The sequence below is a fragment of the Ochlerotatus camptorhynchus genome, unplaced genomic scaffold (assembly GCF_037179485.1).
Source record: "Ochlerotatus camptorhynchus isolate MF236.1 unplaced genomic scaffold, CSIRO-AGI_Acam_v1.1 ptg000770l, whole genome shotgun sequence".
Lineage (NCBI taxonomy): Eukaryota > Metazoa > Arthropoda > Insecta > Diptera > Culicidae > Ochlerotatus > Ochlerotatus camptorhynchus.
The window spans coordinates 388,743-402,371 of record NW_027041237.1 but is presented as its reverse complement, the minus strand read 5'-3'; the positions used below and the strand labels follow the sequence as shown (position 1 = coordinate 402,371).

At 37.3% G+C, this 13,629-nt stretch overlaps 1 protein-coding gene across 1 annotated transcript in view; it reads left to right on the top strand.

Moving 5' to 3' along the window:
* Positions 1-1,693: 1,693 nt before the first annotated feature.
* LOC135714981 (lysosome membrane protein 2-like) overlaps positions 1,694-13,629 on the top strand; it is a 36,583-nt gene continuing 24,647 nt past the window's right edge. The window contains exon 1 of the mRNA XM_065238386.1: positions 1,694-2,020. Coding sequence (XP_065094458.1) covers positions 1,910-2,020 — 111 coding nt within the window. The 5' untranslated portion in view covers positions 1,694-1,909. The remainder of the gene's footprint in view (positions 2,021-13,629) is intronic.

The following is a 13,629-nucleotide window of genomic DNA, read 5'->3' as shown; positions in this document are numbered from 1 at the left end:
AACTGTAACTGACGAAAAATAAATGATTGCAGGTTATTTATAATTCCCAAAGCAACGGATATAGGATTTTTTACATATTTGTTTATACATATATTAGGAATATTTTTAGCCTTTGGCTAGTTCATCTCCATATGGATACACGTGATTATTCCGTAAATTAAAGTGTAAACGGTAAACATATAGCTACTTTTCCTTAAGTAGGATGTCATATACATGTTTACGCTAAGTCTGCAATTGGTTCGAACAAAATACCTCAATCACCCACTGAAGAGCTGCTGATGACTGCAATAGTGCATGTGAAAGATAAAAACCAAAAAGTTCCCAAGTGTCTAACATTTATTGATCCAGGCTCCGTTGACAAATATCAACTCATCATCAACGAGGATACCCTCAAATTTCGATCTAGCTAATCCAGAGTTCCATCGACGGATAACATCGCTTTGCTTATCGCTTGTGGATTGTTCTGGCAGTTGAAATTGGCTGAAAATCTTTGAATTTCTCAATTCAAGGCTTAGCAGGATCGTGACAGGAGAATTTATCAGCAACGGAGAAAAGCCAGTTGTAGTGCATTTGAATGTGTGAATTTCGTGTCAGTGTCAGATATATTGATTCAGAAATTTAATGAATTTGATGATATCCCTGATCGAGATGAAGAATTAAACGAAGAAGCTTTTACGACTTTCATTTCCAAGAGACGTTTACGAAATACGGAAAGTATTTTTTGTCGATAAGTGTTTCTTATGTAAAAAAAGGATGGGAACACAATGGTGCTGTCAGAATGGAAATCTAATTGTATTCATGTTGAGAAAATTTCGTTTTAAGTTTTAGAAATCCCACATGAAATATAAGCCAATATGAATATTAATTATTAATTTATATTAATATTCAATGAGAATTGTTAATTCATATTTATATTCCTTGTCTAATTTTCTCATAAAAACACTCTATAACTTTAATTGTAGCTTTATTTGTTCCGAAAATATTGATAAAAGAAAGAGGGGTCTCTGTTCCGCAATCTAGTGCCAATCACCGACGGACATCGACTGCCATCCATTGACGGCAATCGAATGTGCAGGAAGGAAGCTTCCACACCTGCGTAAGGTTTCACACACATGGGCCGGGACCAACAGCTTTACTTCCCTTCCGAAGGAAGACGTGGCCAGAGATTTTTATGCCTCAGAAAATTCCCACCGACTTCGGCTGGGATTGAACCCAGACCCATTGGGGTGAGAAAGCAGTCACGCTTACCACTACACCACCGCCACCGGTACAGGCACCGAGGGGGGCTTCAATCAGCACAAAAATGTGGATTCATAAAAGATAAACCAAAATAAACATCTCCTCCAAATTAGGCCCAAATCGTAAGAGGCATAGTTCACGTGCCTCCGACACTTGGCGCGGAATGACCCAGACATACCCATAGCATAGCATAGCATACAATTTCCAGACTTTTTTGTTGCCAAAAATGGAAGTTACCTAAAACGAAACACTACTGTATTTAATGACCAACAGTTGACTTTGGATCAAGAATTAAAGAGCAACATGTGATAAAAGCCTATGTGCCAAACGTAAATAATTACTCAATTTCTCTCGAATCAAGACTCATTCAGGCAAACATACAGCAGCATCTAGTAAAGGAATATTACTCTATCAGATAGATGGTGTAGCTATATTGCGTGGGTGTGTTGTGATTCGTGCTGCAGTATGTTTAATGATGTTAATGCTATTACATCATTACATAGCTTCATCTTTCTGCGAGATGGAAAATGTTAGTTGAACATGACGATCTTGCATTCAAAAATGGTATATTTTTCACCAAAGTTAAATTTAGTTTAACAACTGTCTAACCAAAGCTTTGGTTAGCGTTCAACAAAACGACGGAGATACACATGTTTATCGTTACTTAATTATGCTTTTCTTTTTCACAGGTGTTTTTATGTTAATGGCTGTAGGATTAATGTCCATTTGTACAGGAGTCTTATCACATGTATGGGAGCCATACATGTTAATTTTCAAATGGGTAAGTAATCATGATTTTGCTTATTTCAATGTATTTCCTCATGAAGCCTGTTTAAATATTTCATACCAGGGGGTGGGGTTGTTCAAAAATGTTGTGAAATGGTGGAGGCTTCATATTGAAATTTTATGCACGTAACACAATTGTTTTTCTTAATATCACTGTTTTCCTTAATACATACATGGAGCAGTAAAACTGGCCTGAAATAAGTTTAAGGTATTTTCACATGATATCATAGCTATTGTTAATTTCCAGGCCAAAAAACAAAAACCTGAATTTATCCACTTATGCTGACATCTGTCTCTTCTTACGTATTTTATTTATGGGCTATTTGCTCAAGTCTGCATTCACTGAAAAATGGAACATAATTTTTGATATGTAGGTCTGGGTCAAAATTTTCAGATGATACTTATTGGTCAACGGCAGATTTTTGCCAGAAAGCACTGTGAACAGCCTTGGCCTTGATGTGGCCAATACGATTTTCGACATTCTGACCACTTTCCCGGTTTGTAAATAAAGTTTTTTTTTTTAATTCCTTTAAAAAAAACTTGAAACTACCCACAGTGCTCCCGAAACATATCCGGATGTTTCCAATGTCCTGGGCATTTATTATAACCGCCTGAGCTTGTTTTTAAATTCTCATGTAATTTGAGGTTTGGTTCAATTCAGAAAATGGTAACTTCTCCTGGGGTACCCGGAACATGTCCGGATGTGTCTATTGTGGTTCTGGGCATTTTATATTATATCAAATGCCCAGAACCACAATAGACACATCCGGACATGTTCCGAGTACCCCAGGAGAAGATGTTCAAGATGTTGCTGCAGGAATGTTTGATTGAAGGTCATTTTCCAGACAGATGGAACATACAGAAGCTAGTGTTGCTGCCGAAGCCTGGAAAGCCCCCAGGAATCTAGCATCGTATAAGCCTATATGCTATTCTAGCAGCCCATATGTAATGACGTATGGAACATATGTTGCTGCTGTCAACTCAGTTGAATCAAATCAAAACATAAGGGGTATTTACAAAGCGCATCGTAAACGTATACACTATCGTAAATGCGTAAACTTCCATTACACTCCTGGTATTTTTACGATAGTGTATATGTTAACGATGCACATAGTGAATACCCCTATAATGTTTCGGTTGCGGTTGGTGATAAACGGATTAATCTGATATTAATCACACATAAGTAATCACAGATTTCATCAAATTCGCAGTCGTTGGCTCTGAACAAATAAAGAATATTCTATTGCTGTGTGAAACATTTGTTTTTTTTTCCATATGAGACTTAACTATTCAGTCACACAGAAATATTCATAATTATTTGTTAATAAAAGGTCCAAATAACAATTTTGTTGATTTTTCACATGGTTAATTTGATTAAGTCCTAAATTTGCAATTTTGTCAAAAATGAAATGGAGTGTTTCATTTTTCCCAACGACTGGAAGTGAGATGCTTTCATTGTCCATATCAGAAATAAAGTCAACATTGCGTTGGTGTATGTATATGTACTTCAGCGGGTAAACTAGACAAAATTTCTTCCGCTTTTCCAAAAAACTTATCATACGTGTCCTTATGAGCATTGTTCGGAGGAAAGTATACCGAAGCAAAGACATGTGTTTCGTCTGCTACTTGCGTTTTTACCCATACATGTTCGAATTCTTTAAATTTAGTAGCCATAATGATTTCTGAATTCAATTGGGTCGAAATCGCTATTAATACTACACCTCCCGATTTTTTTTCCAGAATATTTAAAATTGCGGTCGTCTCTCTAAACGTTATAATTGTTACCAAAAACTTCTTCACTTCTCACACTATCATCCCAACTTGTTTCATTAGCCATTATAACAGAGTAACTAGAACTTAAAATATTTTTGTAAATTTCATTAATTTTGCCGGCGCTTCTCATGCGGTTAACATTTTGGCAATATAGCAAAATGTCGGTAGTGGTCTGAAGATTAGATGAAGTAACCTGTCATTCATAAAACTATTATCAAAATTATTTACTCCTGATCCATGTTCCGAATTTGTTTCGTTCTGCAAAGTGTCGTGATCTTCGTTATTTTCTTCCTCTATGGAGCGTGTCAGTTTCGTAGAAAACACGAGTGCCTCTCCTTGATATAGAGAAGTTGTCAAGTCCTGGATAATGTCGGGGTCTGCCGGATCATTGTCTTCCTCCAAGCGGTGCGTCAATTTACAAAACACGAACTCCTGCATAAACATGCCTCGCATGATGCAGTTGCAGCCATCCCGTTATGCAAGTACGCTGGAACGGTACGTGGGTATTAGACTGATACAAAATTTAAAATTTTCGCTCCACAGTGCTTAAACGGTTCCAAATTGGGCCCTGATTAGCCTTTCAAAATTTGAACTCATTTAGTGAGAAACTGACTTGGCACAAATCATTTGAAGTTTATATGGGAATTACTATGGAGAAACCATAATTTCGATTCATATGTATCTCAAAATTCGCCAGTTCACTCTACTTTAGAAAATGATAGCTGAGCTTCTTGAAAATTTTCACAGCTACAACTTTGTTCAAGACCAGTTTTCGATCAAATGTAAGGAACAAAAGTTATTAATGATTCAAGTCACTGATGTCTTATGATTATGCTCAATCATCTGTTCAGCAGGCAACATTGGTGTTTATGGCGCGTAGAATAGAGGACAAAACCATGGCTACTTTGTCACACTGCAGAATACACTGGAGTCGCTTTTTACGCGGTTTTTTTTTACACGGTTTTTTTTTACGCGGTTTTTTTTTACGCGGATTTCGGAATTTACGCGGGTTTTTTTTACGCGGATTCCGGAATTTACGCGGTTTTTTTTTACGCGGATTTTGGTTTTTTTTTACGCGGATTTCAGAATTTACGCGGTATATCGCGTTTTACGCGCTTTTTTCTTACACGGTCTTTTTTTACTCGGTTTTTTTTACGCGGATTTCGGAATTTACGCGGTTTTTTTTTACGCGGAATCCGGAATTTACGCGGTTTTTTTTTACGCGGTTTTTTTTTACGCGGTTTTTTTTTACGCGGTTTTTTTTTACGCGGGACATATCACCCGCGTAAAAAGTGACTCCAGTGTACAGTGTTGCTCACAACACAGTTGCTTAATCGTGCCATAAGATTATCAATCTCTTAAACAATTAATAACTATTTAATTTGACGTTTGGCTGAAAAACGATTTTCTGCAAAGTTGTAGCTGATAAAAATTCCCATGAGAATAGCAATAGAATTTGTTAACAGTACAATATGTAAAAAGGCTAAAAGACAATGAACAAAAAGTTTTGTTTTCCCATAGTAATCTCCATATAAACTTCGAATGGTTTGTGCCAAGTCAGTTTCTTATCAAATGAGTTTAAACTTTCGGAGGCTAATCAGAGTTGTTGTTGTTGTTGTTGTTGTTGTTGTTGTTGTTGTTGTTGTTGTTGTTGTTGTTGTTGTTGTTGTTGTTGTTGTTGTTGTTGTTGTTGTTGTTGTTGTTGTTGTTGTTGTTGTTGTTGTTGTTGTTGTTGTTGTTGTTGTTGTTGTTGTTGTTGTTGTTGTTGTTGTTGTTGTTGTTGTTGTTGTTGTTGTTGTTGTTGTTGTTGTTGTTGTTGTTGTTGTTGTTGTTGTTGTTGTTGTTGTTGTTGTTGTTGTTGTTGTTGTTGTTGTTGTTGTTGTTGTTGTTGTTGTTGTTGTTGTTGTTGTTGTTGTTGTTGTTGTTGTTGTTGTTGTTGTTGTTGTTGTTGTTGTTGTTGTTGTTGTTGTTGTTGTTGTTGTTGTTGTTGTTGTTGTTGTTGTTGTTGTTGTTGTTGTTGTTGTTGTTGTTGTTGTTGTTGTTGTTGTTGTTGTTGTTGTTGTTGTTGTTGTTGTTGTTGTTGTTGTTGTTGTTGTTGTTGTTGTTGTTGTTGTTGTTGTTGTTGTTGTTGTTGTTGTTGTTGTTGTTGTTGTTGTTGTTGTTGTTGTTGTTGTTGTTGTTGTTGTTGTTGTTGTTGTTGTTGTTGTTGTTGTTGTTGTTGTTGTTGTTGTTGTTGTTGTTGTTGTTGTTGTTGTTGTTGTTGTTGTTGTTGTTGTTGTTGTTGTTGTTGTTGTTGTTGTTGTTGTTGTTGTTGTTGTTGTTGTTGTTGTTGTTGTTGTTGTTGTTGTTGTTGTTGTTGTTGTTGTTGTTGTTGTTGTTGTTGTTGTTGTTGTTGTTGTTGTTGTTGTTGTTGTTGTTGTTGTTGTTGTTGTTGTTGTTGTTGTTGTTGTTGTTGTTGTTGTTGTTGTTGTTGTTGTTGTTGTTGTTGTTGTTGTTGTTGTTGTTGTTGTTGTTGTTGTTGTTGTTGTTGTTGTTGTTGTTGTTGTTGTTGTTGTTGTTGTTGTTGTTGTTGTTGTTGTTGTTGTTGTTGTTGTTGTTGTTGTTGTTGTTGTTGTTGTTGTTGTTGTTGTTGTTGTTGTTGTTGTTGTTGTTGTTGTTGTTGTTGTTGTTGTTGTTGTTGTTGTTGTTGTTGTTGTTGTTGTTGTTGTTGTTGTTGTTGTTGTTGTTGTTGTTGTTGTTGTTGTTGTTGTTGTTGTTGTTGTTGTTGTTGTTGTTGTTGATGTTGTTGTTGATGTTGTTGTTGTTGTTGTTGTTGTTGTTGTTGTTGTTGTTGTTGTTGTTGTTGTTGTTGTTGTTGTTGTTGTTGTTGTTGTTGTTGTTGTTGTTGTTGTTGTTGTTGTTGTTGTTGTTGATGTTGTTGTTGTTGTTGTTGTTGTTGTTGTTGTTGTTGTTGTTGTTGTTGTTGTTGTTGTTGTTGTTGTTGTTTCTTTCAAACCTTAAAATCGACGATAGAAGTGATAACAGTTAGTTTAGTTACCGATAATCGAGTCCGACATAGAGCTTTTTTGTAGTGGTAAGCGTGATAACCTCTCACCCCAGCAGGCCTGGCCGCCGGGATGTTCTGAGGCATAACATCTCTGATGGGTCGATAGGTAGGGTCCAGGTGTGGGAACTGCCTTCCTGGCACGTTATGTTGAACTACATAAGTTGTTGTTGTTGTTGTTGTTGTTGTTGTTGTTGTTGTTGTTGTTGTTGCAGAAAACGAAAGTACTATAGAAGACATGAATGAGTTTGAAGATGCAGAAGAATGAAGATAAAAATGAAGCGCAAGGAAGGAACGGAGAAATCGAAAAATAATGTGGAAAAGATATATAGAAGATCATGAAGAATGAAGATGGTGAATATATGTATATAGAAGAAGTAAAGAAAAAATTATGGAGAAGAAGTGTAAACCATGAGATGAGCATGCAGACGATGCTAGAGATGAACTAGCCTAAGGCTAAAAATCTCTTTAATAAAGAATTTAAAAAAAAAATGCAGACGATGAACCAGGAAACGAGCAAACGAAAAGACAGCTAAGTGAATTTTGAATTGTAACGTAGACAAACTGTCTTTCGTTGCAATAATTGATGTATCGAAAAGCGATATAGTGTAATTTTTTATGGCAACTGGCAGCTAAGGTGCTGTTTCTGTTAATTGCGGACAGTTCATTTTTTATGCCTACCAGCAGTACCTCCAGGCCTTCGACAGCTTCGTGAACAATTCGATGATTTTCTTGCTGCATCGCGAAACGATGTGTCACTCTGTGTTGGCATGCAGTTGCTCCGTTAGAAGTTTTTGATAAGCTTTTAATCAATTGAATTCTAACTTTTCTTGCAGATGCTCTTGACACGAGTCGCACCATGGTAGAAGATAAGAATTAAAATTCCCTACTTTTTTATTGTGAATTCCTCTGCACGGTCACTCCTACGCAGACTGCATGAAAAGTGCGTATGCGAATCAACGGAAGAGTCAAATGAACAAATTTCACAATTCATATTGAAATGAACGGAACCAACAGCTATCGCGCGAAATTAATACAGCAAGAACAAAACGTAGCCAAAAAAAGCCACAGAACGCACGTGGCTAGGAACGATTAAAAGACACGTCCAAACCAAATGACGATCGATTATAATGTCTGGCACGATGAGCTTGTACACAAGCTTTGTAACTTTCCTTTACATCTTGTTAAAATCACCCGTAACTACCTCCAGCAAAGGCGGTTTAAGGTATCGTTTTTTCCTTGATTTGTTTTCCGTCGATCTTGTTTTCCGTGCTGAGCACCATTGCTACCAACGCCAGGACCCTACCTATCTACCCATCAACTCATGAACCGGGGACCAACGGCTTTACTTCCCGTGATCAGAGATGTTATGCCTCAGAACATCTCGGCGGCGCCGACTAGGATTAAACCCAGGCCTGCTGGGGTGAGAGGTAATCACGCTTACCACGCTTATGGTTGTCTTTCAGATACATTTTCCATCCCTGCAGGAGTCCCGCAAGGTAGTTTGCTGGGCCTCTTGCTTCACAGCATTTACACTTCCAACAGTCCTCCCCTCGGAAACTGTTGCGTGTTTTTCCTGTTCGCGGATGATACCGCAATAGCTGACAAAGGAAGGATGCCTCGCGAATTAACAAACAAGCTCCAACGATGCCTTGACGCCTTTGCTTATTTTTCTACAACGTGGAAATTCAAAATCAATACCTCTAAAACACAAACAATCATGTTCCTCCATCGGCAATCGCCCATACTAAAACTGGCTTCATCTCGTACTGTAATCGTGGATGACACAAGGGTTGAGTGTCTCTAAACGTAGGAGAATTACAGATATAAATTCCTCCTAGAATCTACAGTCGCTTCACAGCGATATAAATGTAGAAAAGCTCAGGCATCCATCTATTAGTTCGCCGTTTTGTCCACCTAAAATATTCATAAGTATTACAAGCGATAAAGAGATAATGCACTGTCAACAATTTTTCAACGAATATCTGTGAAAAATCGTAGAAAATCTTTGAAAAATCACCGAACTGTTTATCGATTTCGGTAAAATTTCTCAGATTTCGGTAAAATAATCTTAGTGTGCTCATTAATAAGATCCAGCATTTACATTTACTTTTTAATCGGAGATCGCCTTTTGATAAGATCGTTTTTTCGGTTTCCGGAGCGAAGGCCAAGAATTGTTTTAGCGGCCTTTCTGAGGAATCCCAAGATCTTTCTCGTCCACTTTAATCCAACCCGTGGAAGAGGCAGAACTGTGAAGTTTTTTTTTGTATAGTTTCGCGGTGTGTTTGTAGAGGTATATTTAAATGTGCGAAGTGTCTTTAAGTTCAGTGTAATTAATTGTTCGTTAATTCCTTTTGATTAGGTGTAGTTACTACTGAATAAGTTTAGTAGGCTAGTGCAGTACTGTGCGCGATTTAAGTTTCAACAAAAAGGTAAATGATTTGCTATGCGGTTTTGCAACAATGCGCTCATCCAGTTGTACAGTCGTTTGACGGCTTTTTGTCTCTAGTTTCGTCCCACCTCCCGCTCGGCATACAGCGCCCCCTCGATATTACCACTACCCTGCCCCACGCGTCGGTATTAAAGGACCTAACTTCGACCTGAGTTAGAAAGGAGCTGCGCCGTCCATATCGCGCTCCAGGTGAGCATTTTTCCCACCCACCGGTATATCACCACGAAAAGCAGTTGGTGAATTAACGAATCGAGACTCGCACCCAATTTGGTGAGTCTATTGAATTCCGTGCAGCGAGCGTCGCAGGGGCGACAGACGATGGTGAGAAGCAGTCGGTAAAGGAGAAGCGTGAGTAGAACCGTACAATGTCCGCATGCATGCATTAAATCTGGATGAAGCGCCAGTTATAAATAGCCATTTAGAAATCCGAACAGTTAGGTACGGAATTAGAGAGAGTAAAGAGAAGAACGAGGGTTCCCGAATAAAAATGCTTAGGTAATAAAATTTTCGTTCTATTAGTTTTTTATTAATAAATGTTTTTTTTTAATTCTGCTAAATAATTGTGTTGATTGTAAGGTTAGAATTTCCCGTTCAATGAGTGCACTGGTCGGAAGAAGTTTCTCACGTTTCGTTCGTTGTTGTAGTTTTTCGTTGTTTGGTTTTACTCAAAGTCGGACTGCTTGGGAATCTCAGTCCACCATTTCTGTCCTGAAGCGTGTAGATTTTGTGTTTAGGGTAGAGCTTGACCTGTGATGAGAACAGATCGTCCAGTGCATTCGCTCTGGTAGAAAGACGGTTTCTGGTTAGTTTTCATTCGGTTGGATTTAGTGTTTTCTTTTGAATCCCACGTACTTAATGTCTACTAGCGCGTTCCAATCCTTTGCATTAGACTGAACTCGCCCTGGGGTTTTGAGTTTGCAGGGCATCCGAAACGACAAGTGGTCCTCTATGGAGGTGGCGCTTAAGCCATTTGTTTAAAAACCAATCTACGGAACACTCTAGTAGACCGATTTCAGCTAGCCAACTTTATGCCGACTACATTTGGCGCCCAACTGCTGGTCTCAAAATTTTGAGAATATTTGCTTTTGGCAAATTGTTGATGAAAAAAATTAATATTTGGGTTAATATAAAGTGAATCGTTTCGATAGTTTACGTAGTATTGCATGTAGATTGAACTGTTTAAAAGAAAATATTCGTTTTGGTTGTTAATTTGGGAATTTTTTCGTGCAGTTTACACTTTCAATTTTTTTTTAAATTACCGTGAAATTTAACGGAAAATATTCAACATGGCTACCAGGTTTCCTAGAGTAGATCATTTATCCAGTGAAGAAGTGGATTACGAACTAATTATTCGTGGAAAAAAAGAAAGCACAAAAGATGAACTTAATGATAAATATCGATTACTTAGAAATTTATTCCACGAAGATGCTAAAGAAAATAGGACTTACTTATGTACTTACGCGATGGACCAACAATATGACTATATTGCAAACAAAATTGACATGCTTGCTAGAAGATTGGAGGCAGGTCGGGACGAAAGGAGTATTTCAAGATTGAAACATTATTTGACAAGAGAAATTAAAGGATTTTTGTTACAATTTGACCGTAACCCTAGCGTTAGCGAACAGAATGGACAAGAAGAGGGAGAGGTAGGTGCAGATGTTTTGCAAGATACAAATAATCTCAATGGTACAGGTGCAATTCCCAAGGAACAGGGTGGATCACAACATACACAGAATACAAAAGATTATGAGTTTCTAATAAACCAAATTTTAACATTAGAGCAGGAATAGGCAGAAATGCGAAATAGGCAACAAAGGCAATGTTCGCCAGGGTACACCAATAGTCGAAAAAACTCAGAAGGAAGGTCTATGAGTAAGGAAAGGGAACAGGATCGCATGAATGGTAGAGGTGGACGAAATCACTGGAACAATAATGAACGAGGAAATAACCGGAGCCATACTGTTAGTGAAACAGAAATAATCACAGCAGACAGGCGTACGGAGAAATGGCATCTATCATTTAGTGGTGATTCGCGTCAACGATCGTTAGAAGTTTTTCTTCATAAAGTCCGTAGGCTTGCTAGAATGGATCATATAGCAGAAGATATCTTACTTCAACGTATTCATACCATTCTGAGAGGCGAAGCTTACGATTGTATTTATGCTATTCTGAAGAATTCGCCAACTGGGAAGATTTTGAGGAACGTATTAGATACATGTATGGGCATCCGAATAGGAACCAAGGTAATCGACTGAAGATATATGAAAGGAAGCAGCACGGTAGTGAAACGTTCTTAACTTTTAAATGGAGATCGAGCGCCTAAACAAACTTCTTTCCAATCCATTTGATCCGGGAAGGCTATTTGAGATTATCTGGGATAATATGCGTCCTCATTATAGGTCAAGATTGGCTTGTAGAACTATGAGAGACCTTGGCATGTTGGAATACTATGCTTACCGGATAGATGTTAACGATCCAACTCTCAAACAGCAAAGGGAAGATCTTATCAGGCCTACCAATGCAGTACATTATATAGAAGTGACGGCAGAAACAGAGGGATCTTATTCATCATGTTCGCAATCAGAGAAAGTGAACGAAATCAGAAAAAAAAATTCGACAGGAAGGAGAGAGACCGCATCCGGAACAGCGAACAAGAGTTAACCAGGAGAATGCCGAAAGAAGAACTATAAAAAAGGTTATCTTCCATTTAATTCCACTTAATTAATTTTGGTATCCATGACAGATACGTATTTCGACTACAATGTGCAGTCTTCATCAGTGTCATTCCCACTAAAGAACTTATCAAAATCTAACCCCCTTAAGTACTCATCCCCTAGGTATAAAAGTCAAGATCACAGGTATATAAATGAAACTACAATGTGTTGAATCGGAACCTACCTAACTAATTAAAACCAAAGATTTAAGTAAGCTAAAGGAGAAAAATCTATTCAACTCTCTAATAAGGAAAATCCCAAAGGCTTGGTAGCCATCATAATGAAGTAATGAAATTGGGTTGTTAGCGGAATGCTTAAATAAAACAGCAAAAAAGGTTATCTTCCATTTAATTCCACTTAATTAATTTTGGTATCCATGACAGATACGTATTTCGACTACAATGTGCAGTCTTCATCAGTGTCATTCCCACTAAAGAACTTATCAAAATCTAACCCCCTTAAGTACTCATCCCCTAGGTATAAAAGTCAAGATCACAGGTATATAAATGAAACTACAATGTGTTGAATCGGAACCTACCTAACTAATTAAAACCAAAGATTTAAGTAAGCTAAAGGAGAAAAATCTATTCAACTCTCTAATAAGGAAAATCCCAAAGGCTTGGTAGCCATCATAATGAAGTAATGAAATTGGGTTGTTAGCGGAATGCTTAAATAAAACAGCAAAAAAGGTTATCTTCCATTTAATTCCACTTAATTAATTTTGGTATCCATGACAGATACGTATTTCGACTACAATGTGCAGTCTTCATCAGTGTCATTCCCACTAAAGAACTTATCAAAATCTAACCCCCTTAAGTACTCATCCCCTAGGTATAAAAGTCAAGATCACAGGTATATAAATGAAACTACAATGTGTTGAATCGGAACCTACCTAACTAATTAAAACCAAAGATTTAAGTAAGCTAAAGGGGAAAAATCTATTCAACTCTCTAATAAGGAAAATCCCAAAGGCTTGGTAGCCATCATAATGAAGTAATGAAATTGGGTTGTTAGCGGAATGCTTAAATAAAACAGCAAAAAAGGTTATCTTCCATTTAATTCCACTTAATTAATTTTGGTATCCATGACAGATACGTATTTCGACTACAATGTGCAGTCTTCATCAGTGTCATTCCCACTAAAGAACTTATCAAAATCTAACCCCCTTAAGTACTCATCCCCTAGGTATAAAAGTCAAGATCACAGGTATATAAATGAAACTACAATGTGTTGAATCGGAACCTACCTAACTAATTAAAACCAAAGATTTAAGTAAGCTAAAGGAGAAAAATCTATTCAACTCTCTAATAAGGAAAATCCCAAAGGCTTGGTAGCCATCATAATGAAGTAATGAAATTGGGTTGTTAGCGGAATGCTTAAATAAAACAGCAAAAAAGGTTATCTTCCATTTAATTCCACTTAATTAATTTTGGTATCCATGACAGATACGTATTTCGACTACAATGTGCAGTCTTCATCAGTGTCATTCCCACTAAGGGGGTTAGATTTTGATAAGTTCTTTAGTGGGAATGACACTGATGAAGACTGCACATTGTAGTCGAAATACGTATCTGTCATGGATACCAAAATTAATTAAGTGGAATTAAATGGAAGATAAC